The sequence below is a fragment of the Hypanus sabinus genome, unplaced genomic scaffold (assembly GCF_030144855.1).
Source record: "Hypanus sabinus isolate sHypSab1 unplaced genomic scaffold, sHypSab1.hap1 scaffold_80, whole genome shotgun sequence".
Lineage (NCBI taxonomy): Eukaryota > Metazoa > Chordata > Chondrichthyes > Myliobatiformes > Dasyatidae > Hypanus > Hypanus sabinus.
Window position 1 is genome coordinate 1368443 of NW_026781651.1, and position 25529 is coordinate 1393971.

A 25529-nucleotide genomic window follows, 5' to 3' on the forward strand; every position below is an offset into this window, starting at 1 on the left:
AGACAAATGGGCGTTTTGATTTCCCTTTCTAGCAGTCCTACGAGCAGTTCTCTCAGAAGGATTTCTTGGTCTTTTGGACCTCCACCGTTACTGTTAACTGCCATTTCTTAAGTACATTACGAATTGAGGAAATGGCTTCCTGAAAAAACTTTGCTATCTTCTTATAGTCTTCTCCTTCTTTGTGGGCATCATGTATTTTAATTTTCAGAGTGCTAGGCAGGGGTTTAGAGGAGCCCATGGCTACGATTGTTGGGACAAGTTTTGTGGAGTCAGGGTACTTCTTAAGCTTTGAAAGTTGCAACACCTGGCTTTTCCTAACGAAGTTTGTGAACAAGCCATAGCCCTGACAAGCTGATTAAGGTCTGAGACATTGCTAAAGGTTATTTGACAAATCTCAAATCTCTTGGGGTTCCCAAACTTTTGCATGGTCTTCCTTTCATATTTTTTCCACTCTGAAATTTTAAAAACAAAAATAATTCACCAATCTTGCATAAAATTTTGAAAATAATGTTTCATCTTTAACTTTATGACTTTTGGAGATCAGTTCATCTTCCACTCAGTTAACTATTCAGAATAACAGAAATTTTGACTGGGGTGCCCAAACTATTGCCTGCCAATGTATATATGGTGTGCAAAAGCACTGGCGAGTAAATCCTTCAGTACTGCTACAGGCCTGTTACATTGGTTGTGTGAGAGTGCGGATGAAGTCAGTGAAACCCAGAGGAGATCAAAGTGCTTGTTGACAGTGACTTGATAGCTGTAGAAATGAATATCTCTCTATATAAAATTCACTGTGCACATATTGTTGTCACTGGGCAAAAATTTGCACAGCACAAGGTTTTTGTGCACACTGGTGATTACAAATTGGAGGGGACATTGGTGGGAAGGTGGGGAGACCTCCAGTGTCCCGGATGCCCTCACCTACAAGATGTGCATCCAGCTACAGCTTGTAACCCTGCACTTTGAGGAGTTGGAACTTGAAATGGATAAATTCTGGTTCAGCCGGGAGTCGGAGAAGGTGAAAAATATGACAGAAAGAGAGGTGTTTTACACCGAGATGCAGGACACAGGAAACTGGGTGAGAGTCAGGAAGTGGAATGAGGTTAAATAGCCATCACAGAGTACTCTTGAGGCCATCCCACACAACAACAGGTGGGCCACTTTAGAAACTGTTGGGGGAGGGATTATCTGGCAGAGGGAAGACAAAGGTGTGTTAGGGGTTCAATAGTTAGGGGAACATAACTAGAAGGGGACTAACGTCCCAGTGGTAAGGCTTGCAAGTGCTGGTGGGGGAGTTAAACTAAAGTTGCAGGCAGGGTGGGAGCCAGAATGACAGAACATATAATGGAGGTGCAGAATTGAATTGAATTGTCTTTATTACTTATATCCTTCATATACATGAGGAGTAGAAATATTTACATTATGTGTCTGTCTAAATGTGCAATATGCAATTTATGGTAATTTATAATAAACATTATGTACAACAGGACAGTCAACATAACATAGAAATACAGTTGTATCAGCATGAATTAATCAGTCTGATGGCTTGGTGGAAGAAGCTGTCCCAGAGCCTGTTGGTCCTGGCTTTTATGCTGCGGTACCATTTCCCAGATGGTAGCAGCTGGAGCAGTTAGTGGTTGGGTTGACTGGGATCCACAATGACCCTTCAGGTCCTCTTTACAGCCCTGAATAGTGAGAAGTTCACATCTACAGACGCGCTGGGTTCTCCGCACCACTCTCTGCAGAGTCCTGCGATATAGGGAAGTACAGTCCCCATACCAGGCAGTGACACAGCCAGTCACAATGCTCTTAATTGTGACCCTGCAGAAAGTTCTTAGGATTTAGGTCCCCATTTCAAACTTCTCAATGCTCTGAGGTGAAAGAGGCACTGTTGTGTTTTTTTCCACCATACAACCAGCATGTATGGACCATGTATTATGATATTGTAGCCATTGCTGGGACATGGTTCCAGCCAACAGTCTGAGGGATACAGAGGAACAAATCTTTCTCCAGTGATCACAGACCATGCTAACAAACAAAGGGTGATATGTTAAGTGATTTTAATTTTCCATATATTGTCTGAGACTCCCATCCGTAAAAAGACTAGTCAAATGTGTCCTTAATTGGGAAGTAGAATTCCCAATGTAGAAGTATGCAATAAGCTGTTAGGAAATGATCCGGGGCTGTTGACAGAAATTAGTTATCATAATGCCAAGAGATTGAAAGTAAATATGGAAAAAGAGAGGTCTGGACCATGGGTTGAGATTCTAAATTGGAGAAAGGTCAACTTTGAAGGTGTCAGAAAAGATCTGACAAGTGTGGATTGGAACAGGCTGTTTCGTGGCAAATTATGATAATTTGCTAATTTATAATTTTACTAATTTGATAATTTATGATAATTAGCATAATTAGTTGGTGAGTGGGAGCACTTCAGAAGTGAAATTTTGATGATGAAGAGTTTGTACGTGCCTGCAAAACTGAAAGTTGAAAGATAACTGGTACAGTGAACCTTGGTTTTCTAGAGATATCGAGGCCAAGGGTATTTTGTTCCTCTCAATCCCTCAGTCTGTTGGGTGCTACAATATCATCATTCCACACCGTGAGCTCATCCGACAATGTTTTCAGTTGTCTTCTCTTGGTTTCTAAAAGCTTCCCAATAGTTTCTGCTCTTTTGTTTTCCCTCTCTTTGGATTTTATGTTGGCTTTGGCTTCTCATTTCAGCCATGGTTGTGTCCTCCTGCCTTTCCAATGCTTCCACTTCTTTGGGATGTGTCTATCACTCAGCTCCCGAGTTGCTCCCAGAAACTCCAGCCATTGCTGCTCCATCGTCACTCCTACCAGATTCCCCTTCCAGTCAAGTGTGGCCAGCTTCTCTGTCACAGAAACATGGAGAAGGTCAGAACAGAAACATCCCCACTCTGGACGATCAGAATGGTAATCTGTACGGGAGACAAAATAGATGGGGGAGGTTTTAAATAGTAGTTTAGCATCCGTATTGACTCAGGAGATGGACACAGAGTCTGTAGAAGTGAGGCAAAGCAGCATCAACTTCATGGACCCTGTACAGATTACAGAGGTGGAGGTTTTTGCTGTCTTAAGGCAAATTAGCGTGGATAAATCCCCAGGGCTTGGCAAGTTGTTCACTAGGACCCTGCGGAAGACAAGTGCCGAAATTGTCGGGGTCCAAGCACAGATATTTAACTCATCCTTAGTGACAGCTGAGGTACTGGAGGATTGGAGGACGCCAATGTTGTTCAGTTGTTCAAGAAAGACTCTAAAATTAAGCTAGGAAATTTTATATTGGTGAGCTTGACAACATTAGTGGAAAAGTCATTGTGACATATGTGTAGGAACCGGATATATAAGTATTTGGATAGATGTGGACTGATTAAGGATAGACAGCATGGCTTTGAGCATAGTAGGTCATGTCTAACCAATCTTATAGAGTCTCTCGAGGAAGTTATCAGGAAAGTGGTTGAAGACAAGGCAGTGGATGTTGTCTACGTGGACTTTAGCAAGGCACTTGACAAAGTCTCATATGAGAAGTTGGTCAAGAAGGTTTAGTCACTCAGCATTCAAGATGAGATAGTAAATTGGATGAGACTCTGTCTTTGGGAGAAGCCAGAGTGTGGTAGCTGATGGTTGCCTTTCTGACTGGGGGCATGTGACTAGTGGTGAGCCACAGGGATCAGTGCTGGATCTGTTGTTGTTTGTCATCTATCTCAGTAATCTGGATGATAGTGTGGTTAACTGGATCAGCAAATTTGTGGATGACACCAAGACTGGTGTTGTAACGGACAGCAAGGAAGACTATCATGGCTTGCAGTGCAATCTGAACCCACTGGGAAAATGGTTTTAGAAATGGAAAATGGAATTTAATGCAGACCAGTGTGAGTTGTTGCACTTTGGTCTGACCTACCAAGGGAGGTCTTTCACAGTGACTGGTCGGGCACGGAGGAGTGTTGTAGAGGAAAGGGACCTAGGAATACAAGTCATTAATTCATGGAAAGTGGTATGACAGTTAGATAGTGACGGAAAAAAATATTTTAGCCCATTGGTCTTCACGAACCAAATAGTGACAATAGATGGATTTTATGTTCACTTGTAGGAGACATTGGTGAGGCCTAATTTGGAGTATTGTGTGCAGTTTTGGTCACCTACCTACAGGAAAGATTTAAAAGAGGTTCAGAGATTTTAGAGAAAATTCACAAGGATGTTGCCATGTCTGGAGGACTTGAGATATAAGGAAAGATTGAATGGGTCAGGACATTATTCGTTGGAATGTAGAAGATTGAGGGAGATTTGATTGTGATAGAGAGGCATTGATAGAGTTAATGCAAGCTGCCTTTCTCCACTGAGATGGGGGTGGGACTACAACCAGTGGCCAGGGGTTAAGGTGAAAGGTGAAATGTTAAGGGGAACACGAGGGAAACTTCTTCACACAGACAGTTGCCTGGGTGTGGAATGAGTGGCCAGCACAAGTGGTGCATGCGAGCTCGATCTCAACATTTAAGAGGTTCGTATAGGTACCTGGATGGTAGAGGTATGGGAGTGGGCAATTTAAATAGTTCAGCACAAACCAGATGGCCCAAAGGACCTGTTTCTGTGTTGTACTTTTCTACAAGAACGTGAAATATTACAAAAATTCACTGTCCTTTTAACAGCTGCGGAACAACAATTCACCTCAGCAGGAATTTTTTATATGGCATTAAAAACTGTGGCACTTTAACATAATAATACATAAAAGAGTGAGAGTGTTTCAGTTACTGTGGGGCCAGGCAGCCATGCAGCTCTGCAGGAACAGGGAATAATACCAATGAAGAGAGTCAAACTGAGCCAAGGTACAGATTGGAGATGGTAGAAATGCCCCATTCTTATAGAGACAGGAAGAGCATCAGAGAATTGATGGTCATTCCAGATACCAGCACTCTGCCCAGTCAGAAGATGATTTCTCTGTCCAACTTTGCTTCAACCTCATTGTAACAGTGTGATACCAGATCAAACCTTGACAACTCAAGTAATCTCATCTGAAATGTTGTCCTACACCCATTGATGGATTTTGTAAATCTTTTCACAGGTTAAAAATGAGAAGGAATTTGTCTCCGGGAATCACAAACAAGTTTTGTTCTTTCTGTCTAGATATTTTAGAAGTGGAGCAAGGGATACCATCAATCATCCTTCCTGCTCAGACTGTGGGGAGGAATTCACTTGGTTATTTGACCAAATTGCAAACCTGTCATTTTACACAGGAGAAAGGACATTCACCTGTTCAGACAGTGGGAATGGATTCACTCAGTCATCTCAACTGAAGGTACATCAGCAAGTTCACACTGGACAAGGCCATTTTCCTGTTTTGTGTGTAATAAAGAATTCAGTTGGTTTTCCCACCTGTGGACACACCAGTCAGTTCACACCACACCGAGCAGATGTTGTTCATCTGCTGAATTTATGGGAAAGTATTCACTCGGTCATCTGACCTAATGGCTCACCAGCGAGTTCACACCAAGGAGCGGCTGTTCACCTGCTCCATCTGTGAGAAGAGATTCAGTAACTCTTCAACCCTATGGAAACACCAGCGAATTCACAATGGGGAGAAGCCGTTCCCCTGCGCAGTCTGTGGGAAGAGATTCATTGACTCATCCAGCCGACAGAAACATCAGCGAGTTCATACCGGGGAGAAGCCGTTCACCTGCTCAGAATGTGGGAAACGATTCACTCAGTCATCCCACCTTCAGAGTCATCAGCGAGTTCACACTGGGAAGAAGCCATTCACCTGCTCAGAATGTGGGAAACGATTCACTCGGTCATTCTACCTACTTGAACACCTGCGAGTTCACACTGGGGAGAGGCCATTCACCTGCTCAGACTGTGGGAAGGGATTCACTCAGTTATCCAACCTACAGAGTCATCAGCGAGTTCACACTGGGGAGAAGCCGTTCACCTGCTCAGTCTGTGGGAAAAGATTCACACAGTCATCTCACCTACAGAGACATCAGCGAGTTCATACTGGGGAGAAGCCGTTCACCTGCTCAGTCTGTGGGAAGAGATTCACTCAGTCATCTCATCTGCAGAGACATGAGCGAGTTCACACTGGGGAGAAGCCATCCACCTGCTCAGTCTGTGGGAAGAGATTCATTTATTTATCCCACCTGCAGATACATCAGCGAGTCCACAGTGGAGAGAAGCCGTTCACCTGCTTGGTCTGTGGGAAGAGACTCACTCATTTATCCAGCTTACAGATTCATCAGCGAGCTCACACTGGGGAGAGGCCATTCACTTGCTCAGTCTGTGGGAAGGGATTCACTCGGTCATCCACCCTACAGAGTCATCAGCGAGTTCACACTGGGGAGAAGCCATTCACCTGCTCAGAATGTGGGAAGAGATTCACTCAGTCATCCACTCTACAGAGACATCAGCGAGTTCACTCTGGGGAGAAGCCATTCAGCTGCTCAGAATGTGGGAAAGGATACACTCAGTCATCCGAACTACTGGCACACCAGTCAGTTCACAATGGGGAGGAGCCGTTGTTATGAATCCCTAAGTTTTGTTTGTTGTGGACTGTCATTTTAAGTGAGAGGGATTGATTATAAGGCGTATCAGTCTGACTTGCAGCTTGTTTAGTTTTCTTTCTTTGTCAATCTTTTTATTAAGTTTTTCAAAAGCAATTCATAATGTTCTTAATAGTACAAAGGGAGTGGGATTACATTGTTGGCAATTAACATATGTTAAAAAATATATAAATATCACCAATATAATTGACTTCCCAAACCCCTAATATAACCAAAATAGAAAAAAAAGGAAAAAAAAAAACAAATTGAAATCAAACAAAAACTAAACTGAACCAAACTGAAACTAAACTAAGCTGGTCTAGTCAATTACGTCAAATAAAATCATTAATGTCGTCAACTCCGCTCCTCTACTCAAATCAATGGATAAAGTAAAGGAATCAGAAGAAATCAAATGACATTCTATGGAAGTGTTGAATAAAAGGCCTCCAAGTTTCTTCAAATTTAACCGAGGGGTCAAATGCACCACTTCTATTTTTTTTCTAAATTTAAACAAGATATTGTTTGAGAAAACCACTGAGCTGTAATTGGAGGATTTGTCTCTTTCCAGTTCAATAAAATAGGTCTTCCAGCCATTAAGATAGCAAATGCAATCATCCGCCAAGCTGCAGAGGACAAATCAATCCAAAAATTGCAGTAATAGGATGAGGTTGTAAATCTACGTGTAAAATTGTAGAGAATATATCAACAATATTTTTTCATAATTGTTCCAATACAGAGCAAGGCCAAAACATACGAGTTAGAGAAGCTACCTCAGAACGACATCTATCCCAGATCTGATTTATATAAGAATAAAGTTGTGCTAATTTATCCTCAGATATATGTGCCCTATGTACCACTTTAAATTGAATCAACATCTGTTTGGCACAAATAGAAGAAAACCTAATTAATTGCAAAATTTTTTTCCCCATTTCTTTGTAGGTACAGAGAGTTGAATGTCCTTCCCCCATTCATTTTTAATTTTATCGGATATATCTGGCTGTATTTTCATAATCATAAATATAATTTGCCCAAATCCAATATTTTTTAGATATCGGCAAATTATATTTATTAGACTACTGCTCAAAAGACATGAAACAGTTATCCAAAATTAAATCACGAAAAAATATTATACCCTTCATTTTCCAAGCCATAAAGGTTTGATCCATGACAGAGGGTTAAAAGAAATAATTAGATATAATAGGATTTGATAATATAAATTAATTCAAGCCAAGGAATTTACGAAACTGAAACTGAAACCATATTCAGAATGTATGTTTAATTATCTGGTTTACCATTTGTTTATTCAATTTAGAGAGAAACAAGGGAAGTGAGCTCCCTAAGATGGAAGCCAATGAAAATCCTTGTGCCGAATTGCGTTCAAGATTAACCCAATGAAGACCAACATTCAAATCCACTTCTTATGTACAGAATATTAAGTATTGAATATTAATTGCCCAGTAATAAAATCTTAAATTTGGCGCTGCCAAGCCACCGTTCTTTTTGGATTTCTGCAAACATTTTTTACTTAGCCTAGGACTTTTGTTCTGCCATTTTTTAGATGAACTTTTAGAGTCAATAGTATCAAAAAAGGATTTAAGTATAATGATTGGTACTGCTGGGAAAAGATATAAAATCTTAGGTAAAATAATCTTTTTTTTTGCATTAATTTGGCCAATCAATGACATAGACAATAAGGACCAGCTAGTAAGCAACTGTTTGACCTGATCTATTAAAGGTAAAAGATTAACATTAAATAAATCCTTGTGTTTTTTTTTAGTAATTTTAACACCTAGATAAGTAAAATAATTCGTAACTAATCTAAATGCTAAATGTCAAACGATTGGAACTGACAAATTTAAAGGGAAAAGTTCACTCTTATTAAGATTCATTTTGTAACCAGTAAAGTTACTAAACTGAGTGAGCAGGATATAACAGGAGGATTGGATTTGTCAGGATTCGAAATATATAATAACAAATCATTTGCATATAATGTTAACTTGAGGAGAGTCACGAATAGCAATAGCTAAAGATTCCAGGGCCATGTCAAATAGCAATGGGCAAAGAGGATAACCTTGCCTAGTGCCGCGAAATAACCGAGAAAAAGGAGATCTTATATTATTGGTAAGTACCGAAGCCGTAGGGGCATAATATATCAATTTAACCCAAGATATAAATTAGGAAATAAAATTAAATTTCTCAAGCGTGGTAATTAAGTATGGCCGTTCAACTCTATCAAATGCATTCTCGGCACCCAATGAGTTGACTCATTCTGGAATTCTAGATGAGGGAGTATAAACAATATTCATCAATCTCCTAATATTAAAGGACAAATAGCGGTTTTTAATAAATCTGGTCTGATCGACAGAGATACTTTCAGGCAATACATTCTCCAATCTAGTAGCCAGCATTTCCTCCTCCTGTCCAGGGATGCTGCATTTACCTGATGTGCAGGTTCGAGATTCCCCCACCTGGGATCTCGGGGAATTACACGGACGCGAAGACCCCGGGAGGTGGGGGGGTGGTAGGGGTGCAGGGCGTACCTCAGTCTGGGACACCAGTGTCCCGGGGTTTGCATTTTTCCGGAGAGAAGGTTTTTGCTCCCTTTGCAGAGGACGGTGCATTCGGCGGTTTGGCCGATATAATGATCTTAAATTGACAGATCCCTCAGCAGTGATGTTGGATCTGCGGCGATCTCGGTCACGGCCCTGAAGTGTGATTTTATAAGCATCGGTTCCCTGATGCAGAGTGACGGTGAGAAACGGGACTGATTATTCAACCGGTCACATGTTGTCGCCGGTCAGTTAATTGTGTGTGACTGTGAGTGAATCGGAGGCAACTTATTTATTCCTGCACGTTGGCAGCTCACACATTCTTTAATTTACATTTGTTATGATGAAATCAGTAAACCGCTGTAACTTCCTGTCCTGGTGTCGGACTCGAGTTTTACTTGAGGCTTCTGTTGCCCCCGCACCCTGTGCACCGCAACAGTGGGTCGAAGCTCCTCACACTGACACAGTAGCGTCTCAGCTCCAGGCTGAGGGAGGTCGGACTGGCAGAGTCTGGGAACCCAGGATCACAGCTCCACCCAACCCACATCGTGGCTGACTGATCCCCTCCTGCCCCCGCAGACAGTTAAACTCGACTGTAATATCAGCCGAAGTACGAGAGGGATGGGGTATGGAGCACTGGCGTTAAACACAGAGTGATTCTCCCTCCACACGCTCCCGGGGTCAGACACAGAGTGAAGCTCCCTCCATACTGTCCCATCACATACTCCCGGGGTCAGACACAGAGTGAAGCTCCCTCCATACTGTCCCATCACATACTCCCGGGGTCAGACACAGACTGAAGCTCCCTCCACACCGCCCCATCACACACTCCCGGGGTCAGACACAGAGTGAAGCTCCCTCCATACTGTCCCATCACACACTTCCGGGGTCAGACACAGAGTGAATTTCCCTCCACACTGTCCCATCACACACTCCTGGGGTCAGACACAGAGTGAATCTCCCTCCACACCGTCCCATCACACACTCCCGGGGTCAGACACAGAGTGAATCTCCCTCCACACCGTCCAATCACACACTCCCGGGGTCAGACACAGAGTGGAACTGTTCTGGTTGCACTGGGAGAAATCGAAGAAAAACTGTTTTATGAAGGTCGTGAGTTACTTGGAATTGGTTTGAAACGTCTCTTGAACATCCAAGTGAGCGGCTGGTTTAGTGTGAAAGTTTCGTTTGGAGTTTTTCTGCCAGTTTGGACGGGGTTGTTGACGGCTGCGAACTGCGTAGCTCCCTGCTGTGGCCGCTGGCAACTAGCCAGGAAGCCGGGTCTCTCCAAAAACAGGAGACAAACGCTTTTGTTCCCCCAGTGACATCGGAACAACCTCCTTCCATCTTTATCGTCCTAACTCACGTTCGGTGTAGGAGCCGAAACATCGTTTGAGACGTCTCGACCTCTCACGGCCTGGACGTTCTGCGGGACTAACGGAGCCTTTCCTGGCGTTGGAATTTCTGGCACTGAGCGGGCAGGGTACCGTCGAGTAGAAACTTTTCCAGCCAGTTACTCAACTCACTCCAGGACTTTATAACCGTTTTACTCTCGATTCGGACAGAGAAGCAACATGCTGGACCGGTCTACAGGGAGTCGCAGGCCTTCGGGGACTTATGCAAAGGCGGCTGCCTCTCCAGCCTCGGACAACGCCCTGTTTCGGACGGTGAAAGTGGAACGCGAGGCGCAATGTATTTTACGAACTGGAACTAATCTGGAAGATTGCGCGGAGGCTATGGAGGACTTGTTGGGGAGAGATGGTGTTTTGACCACTGAGAAAGAAAGCGAATAAGAAGTCCAAACACTCTAAGAAGTCTGCCGCCGAGAAAGCAGAGCTCACGCCCTTTTGCCCTGAAGTGGAGCGGGAGGCTCGGGGAAGTGCACAGTTGGACGGGGTGATGGAAGCGGAGAGTAACGCTCCATCGGTGAATCCCGCACCTGTGTGATCCTCCGGCTTGAAGAGGAGAAAGGAATGTTCCCCCCAGAGGGCAGAGAATGTAGATGAGGGGGAGTCCCAGAAAGGGGTGGGAATCCGGGTGGAAGTTGTGTCTAACCCTGAATCCCCAGAGGTAGCCACCAGTCCTGTGGTAGGTGGTGTGATTGTGCAGGAAGCTAGTGCTAGGCCTGTTTGCACAACTTAAACAGACCTGGAGCCCTCCACCCAGGACTAAGCAGTAAGCGCCACCCTGGAGGCAAATGTATTAAACAGTATGAGCGGAGAGGAGAACAAACTCTCTCACTGTCAGCTTTAGGCTGCCGGTGAATCCCTTGGATCAGAGCTGCTGGGGTCCCCTTCATGCCTGTCTCCTGGGGAGGGTGATGTAATCTGCATGCCGACCCCATCAACTAATGGCCTGCAGGGAGTCTCTGGGGATTATCCTTCCATCGTCGGAACTGTGGATAAGACTGATGCGACGGTGGAGCGGTAAGGTTTGAGTGAGGTACCCGCTGCGCAGTGTGGTTCATATGTGCAGCCACCTATTAGAACACATTAGGAGTAAGATGGGGGATCTGACTGCAGTGACGGGTTGGAGGGAGATTCTTTTCTTAGCGAGAGAATGGACATCCTCACCCGTCCTGAGAAATCCCCATTGATACCTGTGGAGGAGATCTGAGAGTTCATTCACTCCTCTGTGGGTGCCAAGCATCGGCCTAAACTCGGCTCGCTTCGCTGGCCTAACATGCCGAGGCTGGTGAAGTCCCTGCGAGTCACCCTCGGACGGAAGGGGAAGAGGAAGAGGAATGTTGTGTCAGGGAAAGACAGACGGCAGCTGAAATCCTTCCTGGATGACCTGGTAGGGGACATCAGAGTGGGAAGCAGCCTCGCTCCTTCGGGAGACGGTGGGTCACAGGGTGGCGTTGGCACCACTCGGGCCGGAAAGCAAACAGCATTTTTGTTTTTTTTTTCTGGATAGTGTGGTTGAGGGCCCCTCCGCTCTCACCGGGAAGGGTACTGTTGCTGAGGCCTAGTGTACTCCCGACATGAAGCTCACTGTAGCTAGTCTAAAGTTTAATGGTAGCAGGGGTTCCCTCCGCAGATAAAACAATCTCGCAGTCCTCAGGCATGGGAGATATGCGGTGAATGACCTGTAGGGAATCCATACCACCCCAGGGGATGAGTCTGTTTGGCTTCGAGAGTGGCGGGGCGGGGTCTACATGAGCCACCTTAGCTCCAACTCTAGCGGGGTGGTGATCCTGTTGGCCTTGACCTTCCGGACGGAAATGGTAAAAGCTCACGATGTCGTGCCCGGCCGCCTGCTCCATCTGGCTGTGCGCCTGGATGGTGAACCTCTGCATTTCATCAACGTGTATGCCCTGAGGGGCGGGGTGATCTGGGTGAGCCCCCGGCACACAGCAGCTACCGGGACAAGAGGGCCATCAAGGATGCGGAGAGGTTCTGGATGACAGCCTCTCCCAGATAGGACACGGCCCGATTGTCCCGTGACGTGATCCGGATGACCAGTGTGCTGGAGACGCCGGCTGACGGAACGGCAGTGGCACTGCAACACGCCGAAGATGCCCTCAACCGAACGGCGGCAGAGCTGGCGGCTGTCAGGATGGTCGCCCTGCAGAATCGACTGGCCCCGGATTACCTACTGGCGGCTGATGGTGGGACCTGTGCAGTCATTGGTAAGGGGCGCTGCACGTTTATCCCTGACGAGTCGACTAACATCACCCACTTGGCTGCTCACATTCGGGACTCGGTGGCTAAAATTCAAAAATCGACGGTCCAGCTCCTCCAACACGACACCTCATGGGGAAACTGGTGGCCGTTTGGGTCCTTAGTGGGGTGGTGGGCAACTGTCATTCACTGATCGATTGCACTCAATCTCGTTATCATTCTGTGTGTATATTATGCTGTGCTGGTCAAAATATTCAGAGCACGTCTGCCTTTCTTCAGAAATAGTTAAGTGTAAGACTTCCATTAAGATATATTACTTTCCTTCTCACTCTGTTACATGTAATGAACTGGGAGATTCAGGAGTGAAACTGGTGTCTGCGGCTCTGAGGAACCCGGAGTGCAAAATACAGAAACTGGAGTAAGTACCAGACTGTGGGAGATTGTGTTTACAGTCACTGGGTGTCTGACACTGAACATTAATGTAATCAGTAATTGTGTTACTGATAAACACTGGGAATTTGCATTGTCTCCTGTCTCTCTGTGTCCTTCACCCTCCCTCTCTCTCATCTCCAGGCTGTGGGATGTCGGTCTCACAGATTTTGGCGTGGATCCGAAGGGTGGACTGTATTGGAGGGGTCGTGACTGTCACGTGACGGAACTGCCCACTACCTGGTCGGAAGGTACGCCACCTGCCAGTCAAGGTTTGACCCCTCCTCGCCCATCAATGCACACCTCACTATTGGTCCCTTTAATTAGCCTTCCTTGTACTTGGCCTCGAGCAATTGGCCTTTGTAATAGGCTTAACCCTGCTGGAACCCAGCCATTGCCCCACTGTGAATTACCAGGGCGGGACCCTCCAGCCCTGCTGCACTATAAAGGGTGTCACGTGTGCTGGACCCTTTCCCTTTGCCAACTCCGAGGGACCACCCTGCTTCACCCCAGGCTGAGAACCGTGGAACGGAGCTGGAGGAATTGTTGGTGAGCTGTGTATTGAAGACTATGGAGAGAGTTGATTACTGTCCCTGATAACATAGAGCCGAGCCTGCACAGAGACAAGTGGTGGAGAGTATCGTATTGATTTTTCCCTTGGTTGTGGGTGTGTGTGCGTGTACTTTGTTCCCAGGCGATTTTCCCACGTTCATTAGTAATTGACCATGTGTGTTTTATTGCCGATCCGCCTTTCCCCACGATTGTTGTGAATTGTGTGCATGTTGCTTCAGTTGCCATTTTCCCATGCTTGCCTTCTGTAAATAAAATACTTTACTACCAAGACTGTGTCCAAACTCCTTGCCTTTGAGACCTACCGAATCTGTTTCCCCACTTACCACATTTGCTCACCCAATTTACATTGTCTACGTTCATGCGATATGGGTGTTGTGTAATCGGTTTGGCTTGACCAATATCTACATCATGTCCTGCGACCGTGGTTTGCTTGGGAACATCAGGAAATAAATCTTTAAACTTCAGAATTAATTCCTTCAGCTGTTGTTGTTGCTTTGGCTGCAGATGAGCCAACTTGTTATCAATGTTTTCTAGAACAAGCGAGTTCTTTAGCCTAACTGGGACCACGTTTGGCTTGTGAAAATCTCAGACGAGTGAATTGTTTCATTCTCAGGGTTGCCAGATTCATAAGTTTTGACAACAATACTCACGGACGGTGCCTGTTTGTCAAAATAAGGCTTTATCATATTTATGTGTACAACCTGTGTTAGTTTACATCAGTCGGTTGTTTTGATAACATAATTCACATTATTAATTTGAGAGACTATTTCATACAGTCTGTTGAATTTCGCCTGAGGTGGATTCGTCAACATTGGAAATAGGCAAGCACCTTATTCCCCACCTGGTATTTTCTTTCGCAAGCCCGCTTATCAAACCAACACATAATTTTGTTTTGAGAAATCTTTAAGTTTAGTCTTGCTAGAGTACAGGTGTGGTGTAGTTTATTTTTGAACTTCAAAACATAGTCTAACAAGTTAACATGTACATCCCCATCAATCCACTGTCCCTTTACCAAGGTCAAAAGTCCCCTCACTCTATGACCAAATACAAGTTCAAATGGACTAAAGCCCAGTGATTCCTGTACCGACTCTCTTACTGCGATCAAAAGCAAATATATTCCTTCATCCTAGTCTTTTCCATTTTCAACACAGTATGTCTTTTGTTGGCGTGTGCGTGCGTGCATCAATGATGTCTTTATCAAGCCTTTACAAGGCACGGAGCGAGTGAGAAAGATTGTGTGGTACACAGTATGTCTGAATCATTGTTTTGAGGGTAGAATATGAAATCTTTCTAGAGCCCATTGTAATTCAGGATGGTACGCGGATAATTTAATTTGTTTAGCTCCCAGTTCATAAACTACCTGCTGGAATAATACAGATGTAAAATTACTTCCTTGATCAGACTGGATTTCTTTAGGCAAACCAAATAAAGTAAAAAAACTTGGTAACAGCCTTCGCCACAGTTTTAACATTAATATTTCTGAGAGGTATTGCCTCTGGGAATCTGGATGCAGTACACATAATAGTTAGCAAATACTGATGGCCAGCTTTAGTCTTTGGCAATGGGCAAACTCAATCCACGATAACTTTAGAAAAGGGTTCACCGAATGCAGGTATAGACCACGGTGGGACCACTGGGATGACCTGATTAGGTTTACCAACAACTTGACAAGTGTGACAGGTTCTGCAAAAGGTCACAACATCTTTCCTGAACTTAGGCCAGTAAAATTTTTACATAATCCTGTTTAGTTTTATTCACTCCAAAATGTCGACCTAAGGGCATACTGTGGGCCAAAATTAAAAATTCAGCCCTATAAACTTTAGGAACTACAACTTGGTGAACAATTGCCCATTCCTCACTCGCTGGTATAGCAGGTGGCCTCCACTTCCTCATTAACACTCCATCCTTGAGATAATACCCTACTGGCACTTTCTTAGTCTCATCATCTGAGACTGCTGTTTCTTTTAAAGCTTCAAACTCAGGGTCTCGGTTCTGTTCTGCTATAAACTCCTTCCTAGACAGGGATAAATCTTTCTCATCAGACTTACTACCTGAATCCTGTTGAAACAATGAAGGCAGAAAAGTCCCTGACAAATCATCATAACCTGAATCCCGATTTTGGCTATCATGGGTATATTATCATGCACATAACCGTCTGCGTCGGCAGACTTTTTAGCCATACTTCGAGTTACTGTGCAGGAAGGATAAATGTTAAAATCCATCTGTGGGTCGTCAGTGGTTGGGTTAGTTGTCAACAGCACTGCAGGAACAACTTTATTATCTGCCAGGTCATTCCCTAACAATCCCAATCCCAATTCCCAATCTTTCACCGGTAAACTGGAGCATAATCCGATTTTAACAGGTCCCGAAACCAACCTTGACTGTAAAGTTACCTTGTGCAATGGCACAGAATCCATGCCACCCCCAAAGCCTTTAATAAGATTTAGCTCACAATTGTCAGTCTCACCACCAAACTTTAGAACGCTGTCTAATAAAAGTGACTGAGAAGCCCCAGTATCTCGAAGGATTTTCACTGGTAACGGGGTTGAAACTTCCTTTACTAATTCAAACACATCTGACATAAAATGATTGAGCCCCTTCTTAACTCGGTCAGACCTCTCAGTCCTTAACTGAGCCTCAACAGAATGTTCAGAACCCTGTGCGTTTATAAGTGTTTCAACATTGTGAACACAGGCATTTGGGACTGCCTCCTTTTCCTTTCTCTTCTTCAGGATGGAACAAATAGCCAGCATATGACCAGCTTTCTTACAATAGAAACAAGTAAGACTAGAATATTTCTCCTTCAACTGCTTCCCTTCATCCTTACTCTTGTCACTAGTCCCAGCTTTAATTTCTGGTTTACCCTGCTGATCCCTGCTACTCTTTTGGAAGCTCTTATTTGGAGTAAACTTAACCTTATGAGTTAAAGCAAACTAATCTGCTGATCTAGCAGACTTCCGTAAAATGGCAGCATTCTTTTCATCTAAATATGTCTTTATGTCATCATAGACGCATCTTTAGAATTTTTCAATTAAAACCAACTCTTTCAAGCTGTTAAAATCATCATTTATATTTGTATATGTGCACCAGCGGTCAAAACACACAAACGTATCATAAGCAAATTCCATATAAGTCTGATTCACAGATTTCCTTAAATTTCTAAACTTTTGCCTGTATGATTCTGGGACCAACTCATAAGCTTTGAGCACAGCCTGTTTCACTACGTCATAATTAGCTGCATTTTCAATTGATAGGGTAGAATGAGCTTGTTGAGCCTTACCCTTAATTATATTTTGTAACTAAAGAGTCCAGCTTCCTTTCGGCCACTTTATCAAAATGTTGGAAGTATTTACCAACCTCAGTCTCATCAAATGGAGGGGCCAATTTAACCGCCTGGCTGGCAATAAACGGTACAACCAACTCCTTTGAGACAGCAACTTTTTTCTCGAGCCTTAACCTCTCTATCACAAACTGCCTCTGTCTTTCTCCTCATCCCTCTGTATTTCTGCTTCCTCAGCTTCGACCTTTTTTATGCTTCTTCTGTCTGTTTGTATGCCTCTCGAGCATCAAACTCCCTCTTTCTCTCGTTCTCTTCAGCCTCTAATTTAAGTACATCAATCTTCAATTGTTGCAGTCATAACTGGATCTCCTCTTTACTCACAGAAAACCTCTGTAACACCTCCTTATCATACACCTTCATAGATATACAGTGCTCTACTAGTTTCATCTGAATTTCTGGGGTTGTCATAACACCCCCCCCCCCCGTGGCGTCTGCAATTCCCAGCCGCACCATCAACCGGTCATATTAAAGTGTCCTGTAGCCGCCCATCCTCCTGATAATCTGGTAAATGACTGAGCTGTTGCGTTACACCAACCTAAGTAGATGGGGCTGGATAATTGGATTGTGCCATTCTACTACAGACAGAGGGGTGTTCTCTGGAGCTATTTCATCTATGCCATATCTTTTTAAGGAGAGGAATATTTTCTCTCCCATGCAACTTACTATTGAATGGCCGGCATCCAATATACGCCCACAGCCAGGAGCTGAGTGGTGTCTCTTGGTCTGAGGAGTATTTCGCTATGTTGTTGTAACCCAGTTTTGTTCTGTTTAGCTGATTCAATTTTGGACTGTAGAACAGTTCTGTTGAGTTTATAAACATTTTGGGTAATAAAACCCCTATTTTTTTTCACCTGTACCTGCTCTCCCAGTTTTATGCTTCCCCTGGTCCTTCACACATTCTTACCTCGTTAGGGTTCAGCCCATTAGCAATAGTCAGCAATTCATTCTTTTTAGCTTTTCCTAATGCCTCAGGGGTTGGCGCTTCCAGACATATATAAATATCCATTGCTGCTGATTTCCACACACAAATAAATCAAAAGGGATTTTCCCCAATCAGATTGATAATTATTTGATCAATAAGCCCTGCAAATTTGTTCATATCCCAGACGCAGGCCCCAATTTTGTTATGAACCATAATGCTTTAGACACAAACCAGCAGCAATAGACTACACCTGGAGTCCAGTTTTGATGTTAAAACCACTGTCTTTATTCGTAACTACTTATAAAATTGTAACAAACAATTTGAAAAAAAAGTTTAGTGTTATGTGTATAAATGTGTGTAAATATAACTCCCAAACTACTGAGCTTGGGGGGAAACAATGCTTGGTGTCTTGCAATGGTATAGTTCAGGTCATCCACAGGATAGGTGATGAGAGCGATAGTTGTAATCCAGGGTAAATGTCGAGAGAAGGCAATTCTGTCGAATTCCACAGGTTCCACGGTGGTAAAATGAGAGATCAGTCGCTGTAGAATTTATCCGTCGTTCCAAATCCACATACGAATTATCACCGAAAGCGAATTGTCACAGTGATATCGTCGTCACGCCCAGGAAAGGGTACCACATAGGTGGTCGCCACAGGATACGCCAAATCCGATCCAAACCTATGGATCAAACGAGGTGACAACCACACATTCGATGTATGGTGAATTGATAATTAACCCACCCTTGCGGGCATAGGAAATTTCTGAAAAATGACCCTTGGCCACCAGCTCCCTGGTTTCAATCCTTCCATTTTTCCTCTGTCTCAATCTGACTCTGAGCGTCCGTGTCCTCGATTAAAACTAAACAAGCTGCAAGTCAGACTGATTTGACTTCTTAACCTCACACTTTCTCTTTTAAAATGACAGTCCACAGCAAACGAAACCTAGGGATTCATAACAACGGCCACTCCCTGTTGTGATCTGACTGGTGTGCCAGTAGTTGGGATGACTGAGTGAAACCTTTCCCACAGACTGAGCAGGTGAACGACTTCCCCCCAGTGTGAACTTGCTGATGACTCTGTAGGTGGGATGACTGAGTGAATCCCTTCCCACAGACTGAGCAGGTAAACGGCTTCTCCCCAGTGTGAATTCGCTGATGTCTCTGTAGGTTAAATGACTCAGTGAATCTCTTCCCACAGACTGAGCAGATGAACAGCTTCTCCCCAGTGTGAACTCGCTGGTGTCTCTGTAGGTTGGATGACTCAGTGAATCCCTTCCCACAGACTGAGCAGTTGAATGGCTTCTCCCCAGTGTGAACTCGCTGATGTCTCTGTAGGTAGGATGACTCATTAAACCCCTTCCCACAGAATGAGCAGGTGAATGGCTTCTCCCCAGTGTGAACTCGCTGATGTCTCTGTAGGTTGGATAAATCAGTGAATCTCTTCCCGCAGTCTGAGCAGGTGAATGGCTTCTCCCCAGTGTGAACTCGCTGGTGACTCTGTAGGCTGGATGACTCAGTGAATCTCTTCCCACAGACTGAGCAGGTGAACGGCTTTTCCCCAGTGTGAAATCGCTGATGTCTCTGTAGGCTGGATGACTCAGTGAATCTCTTCCCACAGACTAAGCAGGTGAACGGCTTCTCCCCAGTGTGAACTCTCTGATGACTCTGTAGTCTGAATGACTGAGTGAATCCCCTCCCACAGACTGAGCAGATGAATGGCCTCTCCCCAGTGTGATCTCGCTGATGTACCAGTAGGTTGGATGATGCAGTGAATCTCTTCCCACAGACAGAGCAGGTGAATGGCTTCTCCCCAGTGTGAACTCGCTGATGGACCAGTAAGCGGGATGACAGTGTGAATCCCTTCCCACATTCTGAGCAGGTGAACGGCTTCTCTCCAGTGTGAACAAACTGGTGTGCCAGTAGTTGGGATGACCAAGTGAATCTCTTCTCACAGACTGAGCAGGTGAACGGCTTCTCCCCGGTGTGAACTCGCTGATGTACCAATAGGTGGGATGACACAGTGAATCTCCTATCACAGACTGAGCAGGTGAATGGCCTCTCCCCAGTGTGAACTCGCTGATGACTCAGTAGGTTGGATGACTCAGTGAATCCCTTCCCACAGACTGAGCAAGTGAACGGCTTCTCCCCAGTGTGAACTCGCTGATGGCTCAGTAGGTGGGATGACTGAGTGAATCCCTTTCCACATTCTGAACAGGTGAACGGCCGCCCCCTGGTGTGAAGTCGCTGGTGAGCCATTAGATCAGATAACCGAGAGAATCCCCTCCCCGAAATTCAGCAGATGACCAGCCTCTGCCCAGTGTGATCTGACTGGTTTGTCCACAGGTGGGATGCCCGGCAGAATCCTTTCTCACACACAGAACAGATGAATGGCCTTGCCCAGTGTGAACTTGCTGATGTACCTTCAGTTGAAATGACTGAGTGAATCCATTCCCACTGTCTGAGCTGGTGAACGGCCTTTCTCCTGTGTAAAATGACAGGCTTGCAATTTGGTCAAATGACCAAGTGAATCCCTCCCCACAGTTTGAGCAGGAAGGATTGTCGATCGACTCCCTTGCTCCACTTCTTAAATATCTAGACAGAGACAACAAAACTGGTGTGCCATGTTTGAGTTTCCTGGAGACAAATTCCTTCCCATTTTCAACCTGTAAAAAGATTTACAAAATCCATCAATGGATTTAGGACAACATTTCAGATGAGATTACATGAGTTGCCAAGGATTGATCTGGTATCACACTCTCCTGACTGGGCGGCGAGCTGATATCCGGAATGACCATCAATTCCTGTCTCTATAAGAATGCTCTATAAGATGTTCTTCCTGTCTCTATAAGAATGGGGCATTTCTGCCGTCTCCAATCTGTGGCCTGGCTCAGTTTGACTCTCCATTGGTATTATTCCCTGCTCCTGCTGAGCAGTATGGGTGCCTGGCCCCACAGTAACTGAAACAATATCACACAAATAGTCTTTCTTGATGTGCAACTGGAATTTTCTCTTATGTTTTATTAACTTAAAGTGCCACAATTTTAACGCCATATAAAAAAAATTCCTGCTGAGATAAATGGTTGGTCCGCACAGCTGTTAAAAGGGGTTAGATTGAATTTTTGTAATATTTCAGTTTTGTCTAGAAAATTACAACACAGAAACGGGCCCTTTGGGCCATGTAGTTTGTGCTGAATTATTTAAACTGCCACTCCCACACCCCTACAATCCAGGTACCTACACGAACCTCTTAAATGTTTAAATGGAGCCCACATGCACCACTCATGATGGCTGCTCATTCCAAACCCAGATGACCATCTGTGTGAAGAAGTTAACCCTCATGTTCCCCTTAGCATTTCACCTTTCACCCTTAATCCACGGCCACTGGTTGTAGTCCAACACCAATCAGTGGTAAAAGCCAGCTTGAATTTACACCTTCCCTTCAGTTGAATATACTCAAAAGGCGCTTTCTAAATGGTCACCTATGTTGATGTCATTGATCGGTCGAATAAATGCTATAAAAATGGCTCCTCTTCCGTTTCCATTCTCCAGAATAGGTAGACAAGCTCTTAACACTATTGTTAAACATACTTTTAAAATTTGGTTTCAATTTTGTAGATTTTTTGAATTAATTATTTTTTATTTTCTAGTAATATTTATCCTAATTTCTTTTTTAAACCATCAACTTTGGATAAGGCTTTTTTAACATGGAAAATTAAGGGAATAAATACTTTCTTAGATTTGTTTTTACAAGATTGTTTAATGTCTTTCTCACAGTTAATGGATAAATATGATATCTCTAATACACATTTTTTTCAGGTATTTACAGGTTAGGAATTTCTTACATGATTTTTTACTGAATTACCCCTTGGCCTGCTCTTCAAATTTGGCTTATGTTATTTTTCAGTTTAAACCTTTTCAAAAACGATTAATAGCTATCATTTATAAACAGTTAATTAATGCTCGCATGTCGACTAATGATAGGGTTCAACATATCTGGGAAATAGAACTTCAACATTCACTTTCAGATGATCAATGGAATAAAATTTATTATTTAGTCAATAATTCATCTGTCTGTGCTCACCATATCTTAATTCAGTTTAAGATAGTACACAGGCCCCATATAATCCAAAGATAAATTGTCGCATATTTTTCCGAATATAAGCCCTATCTGTGACAGATGTAACACAGAAATGGCTACTTTAACTCATATGTTTTGGTCATGTGCAAGTTTAAATAATTTTTGGAGGGATGTGTTTGGAATATTATCTAAAGTTATAGATATGGATGTTCAACCTAACCCACTTACAGCAATTTTTGGGATTATTCCAGAGGAAGCAAGCAAAGTGTCTGCTTCCGCCCAACATGTGATAGCTTTTTCACCTCTACTGGCTAGGAGAGCTATTTTGCTGCATTGGAAATAATCTAACCACCTACTGTTTCCTATTGTTTCTCCACGATTATGTCATGTCTAAGTTTGGAGAAAATTAGAAGCCAGACATTTGATACGTCCTTTAATTTTGAACAAGTCTGGCGAACTTTTATTCAATATTTTCACATGATATAATTTAATTTTTTAAAAATTCTCTTTAGGGAAAAACCTTATCCAAGAAGTTTCGGTGATGACTGGAAGGATGTGTTTTTTTTTCTCTCTCTGTATTTTCTAATTTTATCCATAATTGGACAGCCCAAACTTTCTTTTTCTTTCCCTTTTCTCTTTCTTTTTTTTTGTTTTTTTTTTGCTTTTAGTTTAGTTAGTGGGTTTTTTTTCCTTATCAATAAAATTTCCAATTTTTTTAATAATTATTATGAGGAGTTGTAATTTTTTTTTAGCCATTGTATATATAACAGCGTAATATTTTACTTATTTGATTTTGATATTATATACTTTTTGTTTTTACTATTGCTGTTTGTATGTCTTTTATATATCTACTTGTTAAACTCCTCTTCCGATTTGTATATTCCTTATTTGGAAATCAATAAAAAAGTATGAAAAATGAAGTTACACCATCTATGCCCCTCTTTCACAATCAAACCTCCCCTCAATCTTCGACATTCCAAGGAATAAAGTCCTGAGAAGATGAACTGATCTCCAAAAGTCATGAAGTTAAAGATGAAACATTATTTTCAACATTTTAAGCAAGATTAGTGTATTATTTTTGTTTTTACAATTTCAGAGTGGGAAAAAAAAGGGAAGGAGCACCATGCAAAAGTTTGGGAACCCCAAGAGATTTCAGCTCTCAGGTACCTTTTATCAAGGTGTCAGACCTTAATTAACCGGTTAGGGCTATGGCTTGTTCACAATCTTCATTACGAAAAGACAGGTGTTGCAAATTTTAAAGCTTTATAAATACCCTGACTCCACAAACCTCGCCCCAACAATCTGCAGCCATGGGCTCCTCTAAGCCCCTGCCTAGCACTCTGAAAATTAAAATACATGATACCCACAAAGCAGGAGATGGCTATGAGAAGACAGCAAAGCATTTTCAGGTAGCCCTTCCCTTCGCTCGTAATGTAATTAAGAAATGGCAGTTAACAGCAACGGTGAGGTCAAGTTGAGGTCAGGAAGACCAAGAAATCCTTCTGAGAGAACTGCTCGTAGGATTGCTAGAAAGGGAAATCAAAACCCCTGTTTGACTGCAAAAGACCTTCAGGAATATTTAGCAGACTCTGGAGTGGTGGTGCACTGTTCTATTGTGCAGGGACACCTACACAAATATGATTTTCATGGAAGAAACATCAGAAGAAAACCTTTCCTGTGCCCTTACCATGAAATTCAGCATCAGATGATTGCAAAGGAACATCTAAACAAGCCTTATGCATTTTGGAAACAAGTCCTCTGGACTGATGAAGTTAAAGAAGAACTTTTTGGCCGCAATGAGCAAAGGTATGTTAGGAGAAAAAAAGGGTGCAGAATTTCATGAAAGGAACACCTCTCCAACTGTTAAGCATGGGGGTGAATTGATCATGATTTGGGCTTGCGTTGCAGCCAGTGGCACAGGGAACATTCTACTGGTAGAGGGAAAAATGAATTCCATTCAATACCAGCAAATTCTGGAAGCAAACATCACATCATCTGTAAAAATGCTGAAGATGAAAAGAGGATGGCTTCTACAACAGGATAATGATCATAAATGCACCTCAAAATCCACAATGGACTCCCTCAGGAAGCGCAAGATGAACGTTTTGCCATGGACCTCACAGTCCCCCGAGCTAAACATCATCGAAAATCTGTGGACAGACCTCAAAAGTGCAGTGAGTGCAAGAGGGCCCAGGAATCTCACAGAACTAGAAGCCTTTTGCAAGGAAGAATAGGCAAAAATCCCCAAACAAGAATTGAAAGACCGTTAGCTGGCTACAGAAAGCATTTAGAAGCTGTGATACTTGCCAAAGGGTTTGCTACTAAGTACTGACCATGCAGGGTGCCCAATCTTTTGCTTCAAGACATTTTCCTTTTTAATGATGGATACAGAAGATTAATCTTGCTTAAAATCTTAAAGAATGTGTCATCTTTAACTTTATGCCTTTTGGAAATCAGGTCATTGTTTTACTCGCTTAGCTGTTCACAGGGACAGAAATTTTGACCGGGGTGCCCAGACTTTTGCATGACACTGTATGTGATTTTCTTCCTAAATGGTGCTTTAGAAAGTCGGACTTCCAAATATCACTCCCCTTCTTCCCACTTGCAAATTCTCCAGCAAATTTTGAATCACCACAATGCACACAGGTAACACCAGTTTCTGTATTGTACATAAATATTTCCCCTGAACCCTCCCTCAGGTGATTGACGGTGATGAACTCGGTGATGGCAATGCCAATCAATATGCCGGGAAGGGCAGTAGTTTGACTCATTGGAATCTGGCACATTTGTCATGTGAAAGCTACTTGTTGCCCAGGAAAAAGTTGTTTGATATCATTATGTACCCAGAGAGAATAGGTCAAAACATATCCTCACGTCTAGAAAAGTCCAGAACAAGGGCAGGTAGAACAAGCAACACACACAAAATGCTGGAGGAACTCAGCAGGCCGGGCAGCATCTATGGAAAAGAGTACTAATGCTGAGTTCCTCCGGCATTTTGTGTGAAATTCCTCCGGATTTCCAGCAGCTGCAGGTTTTCTCTTGCTGCGGTTGGAGGCAGAACAAAGATGATTTTCTCAACAGCTGATAGAAAGATTTTGTTCTCTTTTTCCGAATTCCTAATCCTTGCATTCAGACACCTAGAGCTCAGCTCTGACTGTGTGATCTATCTGCTCTCGTTCCCTGATTAGCCGGAAGCTCCCCGGGATCCGTGTACGGATCGTGGGGCTGAGAGAGAGGAAAAAGACCTGGCCTGTGCCGAGTTTGAGGGCCACAGTCTCCGGTTATCACAGCAATTGTCACTCAATTAGAGTCGAAAAACCCCTTACCTTTCCGATCCTCCCGACATTTTGTATACTGCGCGCATGCGTAGTTATCGGAGACGGCAGCAACCCTGCGCCTGCGCATTTGATCGGTGCTGCAAACGACAGCGAAATTTTATGGGTAATCATGGTGCCATTCAAAATATA

The 25529-nt window shown here is 43.5% G+C and overlaps 2 protein-coding genes across 3 annotated transcripts; one reads left to right on the forward strand and one right to left on the reverse strand.

The window, feature by feature from the left end:
* Positions 1–815: 815 nt before the first annotated feature.
* LOC132390181 (zinc finger protein 135-like) lies at positions 816–25529 on the reverse strand. 2 transcript variants are annotated; one of them, XR_009510815.1, is made up of 2 exons: positions 25389–25529; positions 816–2873 (listed from the first exon to the last, which is right to left on the reverse strand). XR_009510815.1 is itself a non-coding variant. In XM_059962783.1 (2 exons), the coding sequence occupies exon 2, from the start codon at positions 20238–20240 to the stop codon at positions 18936–18938; it is 1305 nt and encodes a 434-aa protein (XP_059818766.1). In that variant the 5' UTR covers positions 20241–20647; positions 25389–25406; the 3' UTR covers positions 18704–18935. The 2 variants fall into 2 exon arrangements, 1 of the variants encoding a protein (XP_059818766.1); XM_059962783.1 differs by lacking the exon at positions 816–2873 and adding an exon at positions 18704–20647 and having other exon boundaries at positions 25389–25406.
* LOC132390182 (zinc finger protein 235-like) lies at positions 5268–6636 on the forward strand. Its single transcript, XM_059962784.1, has one exon. It carries the CDS (start codon positions 5481–5483, stop codon positions 6531–6533), a length of 1053 nt encoding a protein of 350 aa, XP_059818767.1. The 5' UTR covers positions 5268–5480; the 3' UTR covers positions 6534–6636.